The following is a 16,733-nucleotide window of genomic DNA, read 5'->3' as shown; positions in this document are numbered from 1 at the left end:
AGAAATTTTGGAGCATAGCATATGGTAACCAGTCCTTCCAGTATGCATAATAATACAATCCACACAAAGGCGATTACTCAAATTTGTTTAATTTTGGAGTATAGACTAGACCAATTGTGTACCAAAGACATCTTAAAACAGTTTTGTTTTATGTTTTTCTGCCATGCGTAATATGCGGTAGGCTATGTATTGTATAAGGCACAATCATAATTTTTATTCACGTTTTTTGGGGGGCTATGCATATACATCAGCTCTAATATGCTTATGGGTCTTTTGAATTAATCATCACTTTAGAAAGCGCTGTCAATTTCGTTGTTAGGCTTTGAAACAACATCCACAACGACCATGTTTTACACTCAGTTTCAACCTGCTGTTGAACTTTTTTCTTCAAACTGATCATCACAGTGAGGTGAGTTTTAAAAGCAGGATACTGTTTTGTTGATAACTGTTCGATGTCATTTTCGATAGCATTTGCATTGATGTCAGAGTAGTTAGAGGGACAATAGAGCCCTGAGTACCAGGCCATTAGGACCTGATGGTTAGAGGGACAATAGAGCCCTGAGTACCAGGCCGTTAGGACCTGATGGTTAGAGGGACAATAGAGCCCTGAGTACCAGGCCATTAGGACCTGATGGTTAGAGGGACAATAGAGCCCTGAGTACCAGGCCATTAGGACCTGATGGTTAGAGGGACAATAGAGCCCTGAGTACCAGGCCATTAGGACCTGATGGTTAGAGGGACAATAGAGCCCTGAGTACCAGGCCGTTAGGACCTGATGGTTAGAGGGACAATAGAGCCCTGAGTACCAGGCCATTAGGACCTGATGGTTAGAGGGACAATAGAGCCCTGAGTACCAGGCCGTTAGGACCTGATGGTTAGAGGGACAATAGAGCCCTGAGTACCAGGCCGTTAGGACCTGATGGTTAGAGGGACAATAGAGCCCTGAGTACCAGGCCGTTAGGACCTGATGGTTAGAGGGACAACAAAGCCCTGAGTACCAGGCCGTTAGGACCTGATGGTTAGAGGGACAATAGAGCCCAGAGTACCAGGCCGTTAGGACCTGATGGTTAGAGGGACAATAGAGCCCTGAGTACCAGGCCGTTAGGACCTGATGGTTAGAGGGACAATAGAGCCCTGAGTACCAGGCCGTTAGGACCTGATGGTTAGAGGGACAATAGAGCCCTGAGTACCAGGCCGTTAGGACCTGATGGTTAGAGGGACAATAGAGCCCTGAGTACCAGGCCATTAGGACCTGATGGTCGTTAGAAAGTTGGGTACTTCCAAAGCATATCCAGAGTGCATAAAGGGAGATTACCGTGAATCAACGATCACATGGAATTTTACTGCGGTCAAAACTCATGACTGCCGGTGTGGTGTTAGTACGGTCACCGCAACAGCCCTACACGTGACTCACTGTCTGCAGGAGCGAACCATTTTTGTGAAATGACTGGCCACTAAGGTAAAAATGAAGGTAACCTACAATAGTAAAATAGAGCTCAATTGATTGAATATGCGATATGAATTTCAAATCATGCGCCGAATACAACAGGTGTATTGCTTACTTACAAGCCCTTAACCAACAATGCAGTTTTAAGAAAGAATACCCACCCCAAAAAATCTTAATAATAATACTATATAAAATAATACGAAATAAAAGTAAGAAATAATAAAAGAGCAGCAGTAAAAATAACAATAGCGAGGCAATATAAAGGGGGTACCGGTACCGAGTCAATGTGCGGGGGCACCGGTTAGTTGAGGTAATTGGGGCAATATGTAGGTAGAGTTATTAAAGTGACTATGCATAGATAATAAACAGACAGTAGCAGCAGCTTAAAGAGGGGTGAGGGGCAATGCAAATAGTCTGGGTAGCCATTTGATTAGATGTTCAGCAGTCTTATGGCTTGGGGGTAGAAGCTGTTTAGAAGCCTCTTGGACCTAGACTTGGCGCTCCGGTACCGCTTGCCGTGCGGTAACAGAGAGAACAGTCTATGACTAGGGTGGCTGGAGTCTTTGACCATTTTTAGGGCCTTCCTCTGACACCACCTAGTATATAGGTCCTGGATGTACTGGGCCGTACGCACTACCCTCTGTAGTGTCTTGCAGTCAGAGGCCGAGCAGTTGCCATACCAGGCAGCGATGGTGCAGCTGTAGAACTGTTTGAGGATCTGAGGACCCATGCCAAATCTTTTCAGTCTCCTTAGGGGGAATAGGTTTTGTCGTGCCCTCTTCACGACTGTCTTGGTGTGCTTGGACCATGTTAGTTTGTTGGCGATGTGGACACCAAGGAACTTGTGCTCGGTCCTCTTCTTTTTCCTGTAGTCCACAATCACAACATTTGTGTTGATAACGTTGAGGGAGAGGTTGTTGTCCTGGCACCACACGGCCAGGTCTCTGACCTCCTCCCTATAGGCTGTCTAGGTCGTTGTCGGTGATCAGGCCTACCACTGTTGTGTCATCGGCGAACTTAATGATGGTGTTGAAGTCGTGCCTGGCCATGCAGTCATGAGTGAACAGGGAGTACAGGAGGGGACTGAGCACGCACCCCTGAGGGGCCCCCGTGTTGAGGATCAGCGTGGCGGATGTGTTGTTACCTACCCTTACCACCTGGGGGCGGCCCGTCAGGAATTCTAGGATCCAGTTGCAGAGGGAGGTGTTTAGTCCCAGGGTCCTTAGCTTAGTGATGATCTTTGAGGGCACTATGGTGTTGAACGCTGAGCTGTAGTCAATGAATAGCATTCTCACGTAGGTGTTCCTTTTGTCCAGGTGTGAAAGGGCAGTGTGGAGCGCAATAGAGATTGCATCATCTGTGGATCTGTTGGGGCGATATGCAAATTGAGTGGGTCTAGGGTTTCTGGGATAATGGTGTTGATGTGAGGACTATGTTGCCTATATATGCCTAATTACCTTATAATGCAGTCATCTCGGTTTTCAGTTCAGGGTGTCTGCCAGTCCTTAAGTCTTAAAATGTCTTAAATTCAGTTTTCAAAGGTCTTAAAAAATGCGACGTAGATGACTACAATGTTTCCATTATATTGTGCAGCTGCTTAATTTTTACCACCATGGAAAAATTAACAAAATGTAACATCAAATAATACCTGAGGCGCACTTTCAAGATGTTAGAGAGCTATCCACATGTGTGCACATCATGTTTGTGTGCCAGTGTGAGTTGGGCCGTTGCCAGAAGAGGGAGCAAGATAGCCTATACAATTTGATAGACCATAACACTAAGTAGAGCTGGGATGTTAAACCGAAAATTACTGACACCGACATTGCCCTCCTCTTACCGAAGCAGTTTTGCTTACAACGTTCCTGCAGATTTTGGGGTTCTAAAAGCATTATTTGGTCAACAGTAATGTGCATTAACCTCTTCATCACGAGGTTCCCCATATCCGGGGTACTCCTCCCGCAATCTCAAACAATGATGCAGTACGGTTTTTAAACATGTGTGAATACCTGAATGTTATACGTCTCAACTGTGAATAAGCGTCTAAACTGTGAATCTAGCTAATCAGTTGTTGCCCAAATGAAATAATATTCAGAGCAAATATATAAGCATATAGCAAAACCAGTACTGTATTTTGAAACCGTGCATGCTCGTATATTCGTAGACAGACAGGTTGAGAAAAATAAGTTATCTACACAAACGATACACTATTCGAAACCTGCTACCTCACAGATTCCAACAGTGATATATGAATGTACAAATATAGTCATATGTTAGTGAAATTAAATGACTTTTGCTGTCTGGTACCTGATAAAAGTGAAATGGCACTGATGGTGCCCAATCTACCCAAATGTCTCCATTTGGTAATCCGCCTAAACATACTAAAACCCCTACAACGTTGGTTTACTTTACTTTATTCGCATCAAACTTCACATAAATACTCATCAGATATTGGGCAGATATATGGTCCCATAGTGTTTAGGGGCTGCAGCTGCATAAGTCCAATAAAGCATTCCCTATAAAACCTGAAGTTAATTTCAGGCGGAATCAAAACCTCCCAATTTATGCTGTGTTCGAGCTTCATGTACTCTGACACAGTAATACTCACATTAATTATTTCACTTACATTTAAATTTAAATGTTAGTCATTTAGCAGACGCTCTTATCCAGAGCGACTTACAGTTATGCATACATACAATTTTATTTTTCATACTGGCCCCCCGTGGGAATTGAACCCACAACTCTTGCGTTGCAAACGCCATGCTCTACCAACTGAGCTACATCCCTGCTGGCCCCTACCCTGGACGACGCTGGGCCAATTGTGCGCCGCCTCATGGCAAAATTAAGGCAGTTCATACAGTTTTAAAAACATTACAATACATTCACAGATTTCACAACACACTGTGTGCCCTCAGGCCCCTACTCCACCACTACCCCATATCTACAGTACAAAATCCATGTGTACATGTGCGTATGTTATCGTGTGTGTGTATGCATGTGTATGTGCCTATGTTTGTGTTGCTTCACAGTCCCCGCTGTTCCATAAGCTGTTTTTGTATCCGTTTTTAGAAATCTAATGCAGTTGCACATGGGGACACAGATCGTACTCTTTGGAGAAATGTCCTCTGGTCTGATGAAACAAAAATATAACTGTTTGGCCATAATGACCATCGTTATGTTTGGAGGAAAAAGGGGGCAGCTTGCAAGCCGAAGAACACCATCCTAACCGTGAAGCACGGGGGTGGCAGCATCATGCTGTGGGGGTGCTTTGCTGCAAGAGGGACTGGTGGATATTATGTGGATATATTGAAGCAACATCTCAAGACATCAGTCAGGAAATTAAAGCTTGGTTGCAAATGGGTCTTCCAAATGGACAATGACCCCAAGCATACTTCCAAAGTTGTGGCAAAATGGCTTAAGGACAACAAAGTCAAGGTATTGGAGTGGCCATCACAAAGCCCTGACCTCAATCCTATAGAAAATGTGTGGGCAGAACTGAAAAGGCGTTTGCGAGCAAGGAGGCCTACAAACCTGACTCAGTTACACCAGCCCTGTCAGGAGGAATGGGCCAAAATACACCCAACTTATTGTGGGAAGCTTGTGGAAGGCTACCCGAAAGGTTTGACCCAAGTTAAACAATTTAAAGGCAAGGCTACCAAATACTAATTGAGTGTATGTGAACTTCTGACCCACTAAGAATGTGATGAAAGAAATAAAAGCTGAAATAAATCATTCTCTCTACTATTATTCTGACATTTCACATTCTTAAAATAAAGTGGTGATCCTAACTGATGTAAGACAGGGAATGTTTACTAGGATTAATTGTCAGGAATTGTGAAAAACTGAGTTTAAATGTATTTGGCTAAGGTGTATGTAAACTTCCGACATCAACTGTATATACTACCAGTCAAAAGTTTGGACACACCTACTCATTGTGTGGGAACTCTTGGCATTCTCTCAAACAGCTTCACCTGGAATGCTTTTCCAACAGTCTTGAAGGAGTTCCTACATATGCAGAGCACTTGTTGGCTGCTTTTCCTTCACTCTGCCGTCTGACTCATCCCAAACCATCTCAATTGGGTTGAAGTCGGGTGATTATGGAGGCCAGGTCATCTGATGCAGCACTCCATCACTCTCCTTCTTGGTAAAATAGCCCTTACACAGCCTGGAGGTGTGTTGTCATTGTCCTGTTGAAAAACAAATGATTGTCCCACTAAGCCCAAACCAGATGGGATGGCGTATCGCTGCAGAATGCTGTGGTATCCATGCTGGTTAAGTGTGCCTTGAATTCTAAATAAATGACAGACAGTGTCACCAGCAACGCACCCCCACACCATAATATCGTCTCCTCCATGCTTTACGGTGGGAACTACACATGTGGAAATCATCCCTTCACCCACATGCGTCTCACAAAGAGACAGCGGTTGGAACCAAAAATCTCCAATTTGGACTCTTGGCCCAAGCAGGTCTCTTCTTCTTATTGGTGATCTTTAGTAGTGGTTTCTTTGCAGCAATTCGACAATGAAGGCCTGATTCACAAAGTCCCCTCTGAACAGTTGATGTTGAGATATGTCTGTGACTTGAACTCTTGAACTTGAAAACGACAAGTTGCAAAATATAGACAACATTGCTGCATAATATAACAAAATACACAATACAAATTAAAATAGTTGACATCGCCAAATAATATTTTTTTGTTCCCTTAAATCAAAATACATAAAAAAAGCTACATACAAGTTTGTAGGAATAAATGGCTTATAAACATCAGACAGGTTGGGCTAATGACTCCCAAATCTACATTTTACTTCTTACTTATTTGGGCTGCAATTTCTGAGGCTGGTAACTCTAATGAACTTATCCTCTGCAGCAGAGGTAACTCTGGGTCTTCCATTCCTGTGGCGGTCCTCATGAGAGCCAATTTCATCATAGCGCTTGATGGTTTTTGCGACTTACTTGAAGAAACTTTCAAAGTTCTAGACATTTTTCGTATTGACTGACCTTCATGTCTTAAAGTAATGATGGACTGTCATTTCTCTTTGCTTATTTGAGCTGTTCTTGCCATAATATGGACTTGGTCTTTTACCAAGTAGGGCTATCTTCTGTATACCACCCCTACCTTGTCACAACACAACTGATTGGCTCAAACACATTAAGAAGGAAATAAATTCCACAAATTAACTTTTAAGAAGGCACACCTGTTAATTGAAATGCATTCCAGGTGACTACCTCATGAAGCTGGTTGAGAGAATGCCAAGAGTGTGCAAAGCTGACATCAAGGCAAAGGGTGGCTATTTGAAGGTTCTCAAATCTCAAATATATTTGTATTTGTTTAACACTTTGTTGGTTACTACATGAATCCAGATGTGTTATTTAATAGTTTTGTTTCTTCACTATTATTCTACAATGTAGAAAATAGTCAAAATGAAGAAAAACCCTTGAATGAGTAGGTGTGTCTAAGCTTTTGACTGGTGTGTGTGTGTGTGTGTGTGTGTGTTTATATATATATATATATATATATATATATATATATATATATATATATATATATACAGTGGGGAAAAAAGTATTTAGTCAGCCAACAATTGTGCAAGTTCTCCCACTTAAAAAAGATGAGAGAGGCCTGTAATTTTCATCATAGGTACACGTCAACTATGACAGACAAATTGAGAAAAATAAATCCAGAAAATCACATTGTAGGATTTTTTATGAATTTATTTGCAAATTATGGTGGAAAATAAGTATTTGGTCACATACAAACAAGCAAGATTTCTGGCTCTCACAGACCTGTAACTTCTTCTTTAAGAGGCTCCTCTGTCCTCCACTCGTTACCTGTATTAATGGCACCTGTTTGAACTTGTTATCAGTATAAAAGACACCTGTCCACAACCTCAAACAGTCACACTCCAAACTCCACTATGGCCAAGACCAAAGAGCTGTCAAAGGACACCAGAAACAAAATTGTAGACCTGCACCAGGCTGGGAAGACTGAATCTGCAATAGGTAAGCAGCTTGGTTTGAAGAAATCAACTGTGGGAGCAATTATTAGGAAATGGAAGACATACAAGACCACTGATAATCTCCCCTCGATCTGGGACTCCACGCAAGATCTCACCCCGTGGGGTCAAAATGATCACAAGAACGGTGAGCAAAAATCCCAGAACCACACGGGGGGACCTAGTGAATGACCTGCAGAGAGCTGGGACCAAAGTAACAAAGCCTACCATCAGTAACACACTACGCCGCCAGGGACTCAAATCCTGCAGTGCAGACGTGTCCCCCTGCTTAAGCCAGTACATGTCCAGGCCCGTCTGAAGTTTGCTAGAGTGCATTTGGATGATCCAGAAGAGGATTGGGAGAATGTCATATGTCATATGGTCAGATGAAACCAAAATAGAACTTGTCGTGTTTGGAGGACAAAGAATGATGAGTTGCATCCAAAGAACACCATACCTACTGTGAAGCATGGGGGTGGAAACATCAAGCTTTGGGGCTGTTTTTCTGCAAAGGGACCAGGACGACTGATCCGTGTAAAGGAAAGAATGAATGGGGCCATGTATCATGTGATTTTGAGTGAAATCCTCCTTCCATCAGCAAGGGCATTGAAGATGAAACGTGGCTGGGTCTTTCAGCATGACAATGATCCCAAACACACCGCCCGGGCAACGAAGGAGTGGCTTCGTAAGAAGCATTTCAAGGTCCTGGAGTGGCCTAGCCAGTCTCCAGATCTCAACCCCATAGAAAATCTTTGGAGGGAGTTGAAAGTCCGTGTTGCCCAGCGACAGCCCCAAAACATCACTGCTCTAGAGGAGATCTGCATGGAGGAATGGGCCAAAATACCAGCAACAGTGTGTGAAAACCTTGTGAAGACTTACAGAAAACTTTTGACCTGTGTCATTGCCAACAAAGGGTATATAACAAAGTATTGAGAAACTTTTGTTATTGACCAAATACTTATTTTCCACCATAATTTGCAAATAAATTCATAAAAAATCCTACAATGTGATTTTCTGGATTTTTTTTCCTCATTTTGTCTGTCATAGTTGACGTGTACCTATGATGAAAATTACAGGTCTCTCTCATCTTTTTAAGTGGGAGAACTTGCACAATTGATGGCTGACTAAATACTTTTTTTCCCCACTGTATATACTGCTCAAAAAAATAAAGGGAACACTTAAACAACACAATGTAACTCCAAGTCAATCACACTTCTGTGAAATCAAACTGTCCACTTAGGTAGCAACAATGATTGACAATAGATTTCACATGCTGTTGTGCAAATGGAATAGACAACAGGTGGAAATTATAGGCAATTAGCAAGACACCCTCAATAAAGAAGTGGTTCTGCAGGTGGTGACAACAGACCACTTCTCAGTTTCTATGCTTCCTGGCTGATGTTTTGGTCACTTTTGAATGCTGGCGGGGCTTTCACTCTAGTGGTAGCATGAGACGGAGTCTACAACCCACACAAGTGGCTCAGGTAGTGCAGCTCATCCAGGATGGCACATCAATGCGAGCTGTGGCAAGAAGGTTTGCTGTGTCTGTCAGCGTAGTGTCCAGAGCATGGAGGCGCTACCAGGAGACAGGCCAGTACATCAGGAGACGTGGAGGAGGCCGTAGGAGGGCAACAACCCAGCAGCAGGACCGCTACCTCCGCCTTTGTGCAAGGAGGAGCAGGAGGAGCACTGCCAGAGCCCTGCAAAATGACCTCCAGCAGGCCACAAATGTGCATGTGTCTGCTCAAACGGTCAGAAACAGACTCCATGAGGGTGGAATGAGGCCCCGACGTCCACAGGTGGGGGTTGTGCTTACAGCTCAACACCGTGCAGGACGTTTGGCATTTGCCAGAGAACACCAAGATTGGCAAATTCGCCACTGGCGCCCTGTGCTCTTCACAGATGAAAGCAGGTTCACACTGAGCACATGTGACAGAAGTGACAGAGTCTGGAGACGCCGTGGAGAACGTTCTGCTGCCTGCAACATCCTCCAGCATGACCGGTTTGGCGGTGGGTCAGTCATGGTGTGGGGTGGCATTTCTTTGGGGGGCCGCACAGCCCTCCATGTGCTTGCCAGAGGTAGCCTGACTGCCATTAGGTACCGAGATGAGATCCTCAGACCCCTTGTGAGACCATATTCTGGTGCGGTTGGCCCTCGGTTCCTCCTAATGCAAGACAATGCTAGACCTCATGTGGCTGGAGTGTGTCAGCAGTTCCTGCAAGAGGAAGGCATTGATGCTATGGACTGGCCCGCCCGTTCCCCAGACCTGAATCCAATTGAGCACATCTGGGACATCATGTCTCGCTCCATCCACCAACGCCACGTTGCACCACAGACTGTCCAGGAGTTGGCGGATGCTTTAGCCCATGTCTGGGAGGAGATCCCTCAGGAGACCATCCGCCACCTCATCAGGAGCATGCCCAGGCATTGTAGGGAGGTCATACAGGCACGTGGAGGCCACACACACTACTGAGCCTCATTTTGACTTGTTTTAAGGACATTACATCAAAGTTGGAACAGCCTGTAGTGTGGTTTTCCACTTTAATTTTGAGGGTGACTCCAAATCCAGACCTCCATGGGTTGATACATTTGATTTCCATTGATAATTTTTGTGTGATTTTGTTGTCAGCACATTCAACTATGTAAAGAAAAAAGTATTTAATAAGATTATTTAATTCATTCAGTTCTAGGATGTGTTGTTTAAGTGTTCCCTTTATTTTTTTGAGCAGTGTATATATATCTATATATATCTATATACATTCTTTTTTAAAATTTTTATTCCCGTTCCTGTGGACTGTCATTCCTTTCCCGTCATGTCCCGAAATTGACTTTAAAATGTCACTCCCATTGCTGCAGGAGTCCCGCAGGAACCTCAACACCTGCGGGACTCCCAAGATAATGTCAACCTCTAGCGGGAGGTTAAAGCATCATCTAACGACGCGCTTATCTGTTCTACGAGTAGCCCTAGTCTTTAATTACAAGCGTTTTCAAGTGCAACTTTAGTAACAATGGTTTTGGGAAACAGCTCAGATATAACAATGCTCCTATGAAGGTTTTAATGATGAACTTAGCCTTAAGATGCTTTCGGGAAACTGGGCCCATGGACTGCAGACCTTCAGAATCGGAGCTGAGCACCCCTTCCCTTAAGAAAATGTGATTCTGTTTGTGTGTCTTTATCTTTTATTCTCTGACTTGCATATTCAATGCATTCTGCAGACTGAGCGTCTCCGGATGGAGGAGGCCCTGCGGCAGGATGAGGTCCAGGCTCTGCAGGCGGAGAGGGCCACACTGCAGACTGAGATGGCCCAGCTGAAGACCCGCCTGGAGGAGCAGAGGGACGAGCTGCATACCCAGAAGAGGAAACAGGCGGGCAACATCAAGGACCTGACCAAGCAGCTAACACAAGGTCAGAAACTAACCATATTCAAATCAAGATGTTACCATGAAACCTTCCATATTTCAGACCTGGGTTCTATTACATGCGTATTGAAATATAGTGGGGGAAAAACGTATTTAGTCAGCCACCAATTGTGCAAGTTCTCCCACTTAAAAAGATGAGAGAGGCCTGTAATTTTCATCATAGGTACACGTCAACTATGACAGACAAATTGAGAATATTTTTTCCAGAAAATCAGATTGTAGGATTTTTAATGAATTTATTTGCAAATTATGGTGGAAAATAAGTATTTGGTCACCTACAAACAAGCAAGATTTCTGGCTCTCACAGACCTGTAACTTCTTCTTTAAGAGGCTCCTCTGTCCTCCACTCGTTACCTGTATTAATGGCACCTGTTTGAACTTATCAGTATAAAAGACACCTGTCCACAACCTCAAACAGTCACACTCCAAACTCCACTATGGCCAAGACCAAAGAGCTGTCAAAGGACACCAGAAACTAAATGGTAGACCTGCACCAGGCTGGGAAGACTGAATCTGCAATAGGTAAGCAGCTTGGTTTGAAGAAATCAACTGTGGGAGCAATTATTAGGAAATGGAAGACATACAAGACCACTGATAATCTCCCTCGATCTGGAGCTCCACGCAAGATCTCACCCCGTGGGGTCAAAATGATCACAAGAACAGTGAGCAAAAATCCCAGAACCACACGGGGGGACCTAGTGAATGACCTGCAGAAAGCTGGGACCAAAGTAACAAAGCCTACCATCAGTAACACACTACGCCGACAGGGACTCAAATCCTGCAGTGCCAGACGTGTCCCCCTGCTTAAGCCAGTACATGTCCAGGCCTGTCTGAAGTTTGCTAGAGTGCATTTGGATGATCCAGAAGAGGTTTGGGAGAATGTCATATGGTCAGATGAAACCAAAATATAACTTTTTGGTAAAAACTCAACTTGTCGTGTTTGGAGGACAAAGAATGCTGAGTTGCATCCAAAGAACACCATACCTACTGTGAAGCATGGGGGTGGAAACATCATGCTTTGGGGCTGTTTTTCTGCAAAGGGACCAGGACGACTGATCCATGTAAAGGAAAGAATGAATGGGGCCAAGTATCGTGAGATTTTGAGTGAAAACCTCCTTCCATCAGCAAGGGCATTGAAGATGAAACGTGGCTGGGTCTTTCAGCATGACAATGATCCCAAACTCACCGCCCGGGCAACGAAGGAGTGGCTTCGTAAGAAGCATTTCAAGGTCCTGGAGTGGCCTAGCCAGTCTCCAGATCTCAACCCCATAGAAAATCTTTTGGAGGGAGTTGAAAGTCCGTGTTGCCCAGCGACAGCCCCAAAACATCACTGCTCTAGAGGAGATCTGCATGGAGGAATGGGCCAAAATACCAGCAACAGTGTGTGAAAACCTTGTGAAGACTTACAGAAAACGTTTGACCTGTGTCATTGCCAACAAAGGGTATATTACAAAGTATTGAGAAACTTTTGTTATTAACCAAATACTTATTTTCCACCATAATTTGCAAATATCCTACAATCCTACAATGTGATTTTCTGGAATTTTTTTTCTCAATTTGTCTGTCATAGTCGACGTGTACCTATGATGAAAATTACAGGCCTCTCTCATCTTTTTAAGTGGGAGAACTTGCACAATTGGTGGCTGACTAAATACTTTTTTTTCTCCACTGTATGTATTATTTAAACACATCTTTGCTAATAATGTTGTCAAGTCAGCTACTTCTATTTGAAATTATTTTCAAATATTACATTTCTTTTGCTATTCGACGGTTATTACGGTGACCGCGGACATTTGGCTTGCCAATTATCGTCATCCACAGTTCCATAACCATCATAGCCCTAGTTATGGTACGTAACCCCAGTTCTCTGAAGGAGATGAGGGAGACATTTCACTATGGGAAATGGCCTTGTGCAGGTCATTCGCCGAAGACTTATTCAATCACGCCTAACAGGCCAATAAGGGCTTTGCGGGTGTAAGCCCCACCTGCCTATACTGTGTAACACGCCCCAAGCCATGGTTCCCTCATCCCTCACACAACTCGTGCAAGAGGGTCAATGTGGTGAGAAGTCTCCCTCATCTCTTTCGGGGGAACCGGCAGGTAGCTTAGTGGTTACGAGCGTTGGGCCAGTAACCAAAAGGTCGCTGGTTCAAATCCCCGAGCCGGCAAGGTGGAAGACTGCCATTCTGCCCTTGATCAAAGCAGTTCACCTCCAACAATACCTAGTCTCCGTGCTCTCACTATGGGACACTTGCCCTGATTTCCAATAGCCCGTTTCCTGTGAAGCCAGTGTTGTGTTACATGGTAATGTACCTGATCCATCCTACTCAGCTACAGCGCCAAGGCCTGTGTGCGCCAGGGAGACTGCAGTCCCCAACAACTGTACACTTCGGCGATAGCCTCCACTAACCAGTGGGAAAGGCGTTGTTTGGATGAAGCCCTACCCCGAGCAGGGTTGGCTAGCAATCAAACAGTTGGTCAAACAATATCCCAAGTATAAAGGGTAAACACTTTTTTTTCAGCAAAATAGTGTTTTTTAGACAACTTGGTGTAAAAATAAAAAAATGAAAATGTTTCAGTGTTAACATAAACGGCTAAAACCAGATAGAAAGTATTTAAAAAAGTTAAAGCTGCAATATGTAACTTTTTGGGTGACCTGACCAAATTCACATAGAAAAGTGAGTTTTAGATCTGTCAAACAGCCGGTTGGATGTACTGCCAAATCCTCTAAAACGACGGAGGCGGCTTATGGTAGAGAAATGAACATTTAAATTCTCTGGCAACAGCTCTGGTGAACATTCCTGCAGTCAGCATGCCAATTGTACTCGCCCTCACTAGGCTAACATATGGAATAGTGAGTGTTGCACGGTATACCGAAACATGAAATAGAATATGAAAAACTGTTTGGTACTAGAATTTCTGTAACTTTCGGTACTTCTGTCAAATGTGTCTCATGTCATATACGGATTGAGAGCATCGAGTCTGTCTAGTAATTTGTCTGAATGTTCTCATGGGGGCAGTAGCTAGCCAGTCTACTTGCACATGCAGCTGACAGCGCGAGCCACTTTTGAGAAGCAAGCAAGAGGAGAGAGAAAATGCAGACAGCATGGCTTCTTCTAATGAAAACATTATACCTTTATGCCCGTAGCTTATTGACAAAACTGGCTGCAGAAGTGAACTATGGGAGTACAATGATTACAGAGCAGATGAGGGCCAGCCCACCGAAACAACTAAGTAAAAGGTGAACAGTGCAGTGCAAGGAAGGCCTCCTGTAGCTCAGTTGGTAGAGCATGGCGCTTGCAACGCCAGGGTTGTGGGTTCGATTCCCACGGGGGGCCAGTATGGAAAATGTATGCACTCAATTAACTGTAAGTCGCTCTGGATAAGAGCGTCTGCTAAATGACTCAAATGTAAATGTAAAATGTTTAGTTCCAAAACGACAGAAAAATCTGATACACATATGCATTGTAACGTTGTGTTGTTATTCTACTAAATTTGAATTATTTTTGAGTGACAATAGCTAGGTTTCCGTCCAATTGGCAACAGATTTTTATGCGAATATTCTAAAATCTGCATAAAAAGTTTGCTGACGACACAACAGTGGTAGGCCTGATTACTAACAACAATGATACAGCCTACAGGGAGGAGGTTAGAGCTCTGGCGGAGTGGTGCCAGGAAAATAACCTCTCCCTCAACGTCAACAAAACAAAGGAGCTTATCGTTGACTACAGGAGACAGAAGAGGGAGTACTCCCCCATTCTCATCGACAGGCCGCAGTGGATAGGGTCAAAGCTTCAAGTTTCTCGGCGTGCACATTACTGAGGTCCTGAAATGGTCTCGCCACACCAACATCATGGTGAAGAAGGCGCAACAGCACCTCTACAACCTCAGGCGGCTGAAGAAATTCAGCATGGCCCTAGACCCTCACAATCTTCTACAGATGCACAATTGAGAGTATTCTGTCGGGCTGCATCACCGCCTGGTATGGTAACTGCTCCGCTCTCAACCGCATGGTTCTCCAGAGGGTGGTGCAGGCAGCCCAACTCATCACTGGGGGCACTCTGCTTACCCTCCAGGTCATCTACAGCCCCCGATGTCAAAGGAAGGCCAAGAAGATCATTAAGGACCTAAGCCACCCAAGCCACGGCCTGTTCACTCGGCTACCGTCCGACAGAAGTAGACAGTACAGGTGCATCAGAGCTAAGACGGAGAGATAAAAAACCTAAAAGATAAAAAGCTAAAAAACCCAGCTTCTATTACCAGGACATCAGACAGTTGAACAGTCACCACTAGCCGGCCTCTACCCAGTACCCTGCTATTTGGGTTGTTAATCGGATTTGTCCAGCCGTTCTTGATTGATTGTATTTTTTTTATAGATTTTTTTTTTGGTGCTTATATTTTAATTGTTTGATATTTTACTGCTTTGTTAGGAGCTAGTAATATTTCACTGCTTCCGCTATAACACCTGCTAAACTGTGTACGCGACCAATAAACTTTGATTTGATTTGAAGTACTGCTCCCTTGCGCATGCGAGCAACCTGTCACTGGAAGTGACGGGGAACTGTATGGCCAGGTGATGTTGTACCACAATAAAATCCGGACATACCCCAACTAAAAACCCTTGATGAATGGAGATATCCATACCATGCTGAGAGCCTGTACTGCAGCATTCAATGTCAGCAGAACAAACCCCGACGACTCGGTGTCGCGCTACGCGTACAAGGCAAGCAGGTACGAGCTCCACAAATCCATTAGGGACGCAAAAAGATAAAACAGACTCAAACTTGAATTGATGTTCGACAACTCAGACATCTCGAACACTATTGTTCCCTCCAAGCTCGACACCAAGCTCAGAGCCCTGGGTCTGGGCACCACCTTCTGCAACTGGATCCTGGACTTCCTGACGGGCAGACAACAGGCGGTGAGGATTGGCAACAACACCTCCTCCACACTGACTCCTAATACAGGGGCTCCCCAGGGGTGTGTCCTCAGCCCTCTGCTGTATTCACTGTTCACCTATGACTGCGTGGCTTTGCACAACACCAACTCCATCATCAAGTTCCAGGCTCTGTCGCAGCCGGCCGCGACCGGGAGACTCATGGGCAGCGCACAATTGGCCTAGCGTTGTCCAGGGTATGGGGTAGGGGAGGGAATGGCCGGCAGGGATGTAGCTCAGTTGATAGAGCATGGCGTTTGCAACGCCAGGGTTGTGGGTTCAATTCCCATGGGGGACCAGTATGAAAAAAATATATATATATATATGTATTCACTAACTGTAAGTCGCTCTGGATAAGAGCGTCTGCTAAATGACTTAAATGTAAATGTAAGTTTGCTGACAACACCACGATTGTAGGCCTGATAACCAACAACGACGAGTCAGCCTATAGGGAGGAGATAAGTGAATTGGCATTGTTGTGCCAGAAAAACAACCTCTCCTTCAACGTCAGCATAACAAAGGTTTTGATTGTTGACTTCAGGAAGCAGAGGAGAGAACATGCCCCGATCCATATCAACGGGACTGCAGTAGAGAGTCGGCTATTTTAAGTTCCTCTGCGTCCACATCACCGAGGACTTGACATGAACCAACAACACCACCGCTCTTGTCAAGAGAGCGCAACAGTGTCGCTACTTCCTAACGTGGCTGAGGAAACTCGGCATGCCACCCCGGGTCCTCTCTAAATACTACCGCTGCACCATCGAGCGTCCTGACCGGTTGCATCATGGCCTGGGACAGGAATTGCTCCGTCCAGGACCGCAGGGCCCTCCAGCGGGTGGTGAAGATGGCCCAGTACATCACTGGGCCCGTGCTCCTACCCATCCAGGACATCTTCTTGAAATGGTGCCAGAGGAAGGCCTGCAGCATCAAGGACCCCGC

General features: G+C 44.7%; 1 protein-coding gene across 1 annotated transcript in view; it reads left to right on the top strand.

Moving 5' to 3' along the window:
• Positions 1-16,733, top strand: part of ccdc186 (coiled-coil domain-containing protein 186) — a 123,915-nt gene that overhangs the window by 68,256 nt on the left and 38,926 nt on the right. The window contains exon 12 of the mRNA XM_041858279.1: positions 10,655-10,844. Within this exon, the coding sequence (XP_041714213.1) occupies positions 10,655-10,844 (190 nt within the window). The remainder of the gene's footprint in view (positions 1-10,654; positions 10,845-16,733) is intronic.

This window comes from Coregonus clupeaformis, chromosome 31 (genome assembly GCF_020615455.1).
Source record: "Coregonus clupeaformis isolate EN_2021a chromosome 31, ASM2061545v1, whole genome shotgun sequence".
Taxonomy (NCBI): domain Eukaryota; kingdom Metazoa; phylum Chordata; class Actinopteri; order Salmoniformes; family Salmonidae; genus Coregonus; species Coregonus clupeaformis.
Note: the sequence above shows the minus strand (reverse complement) of the source record. Positions and strands in the feature narration are given on the sequence as shown.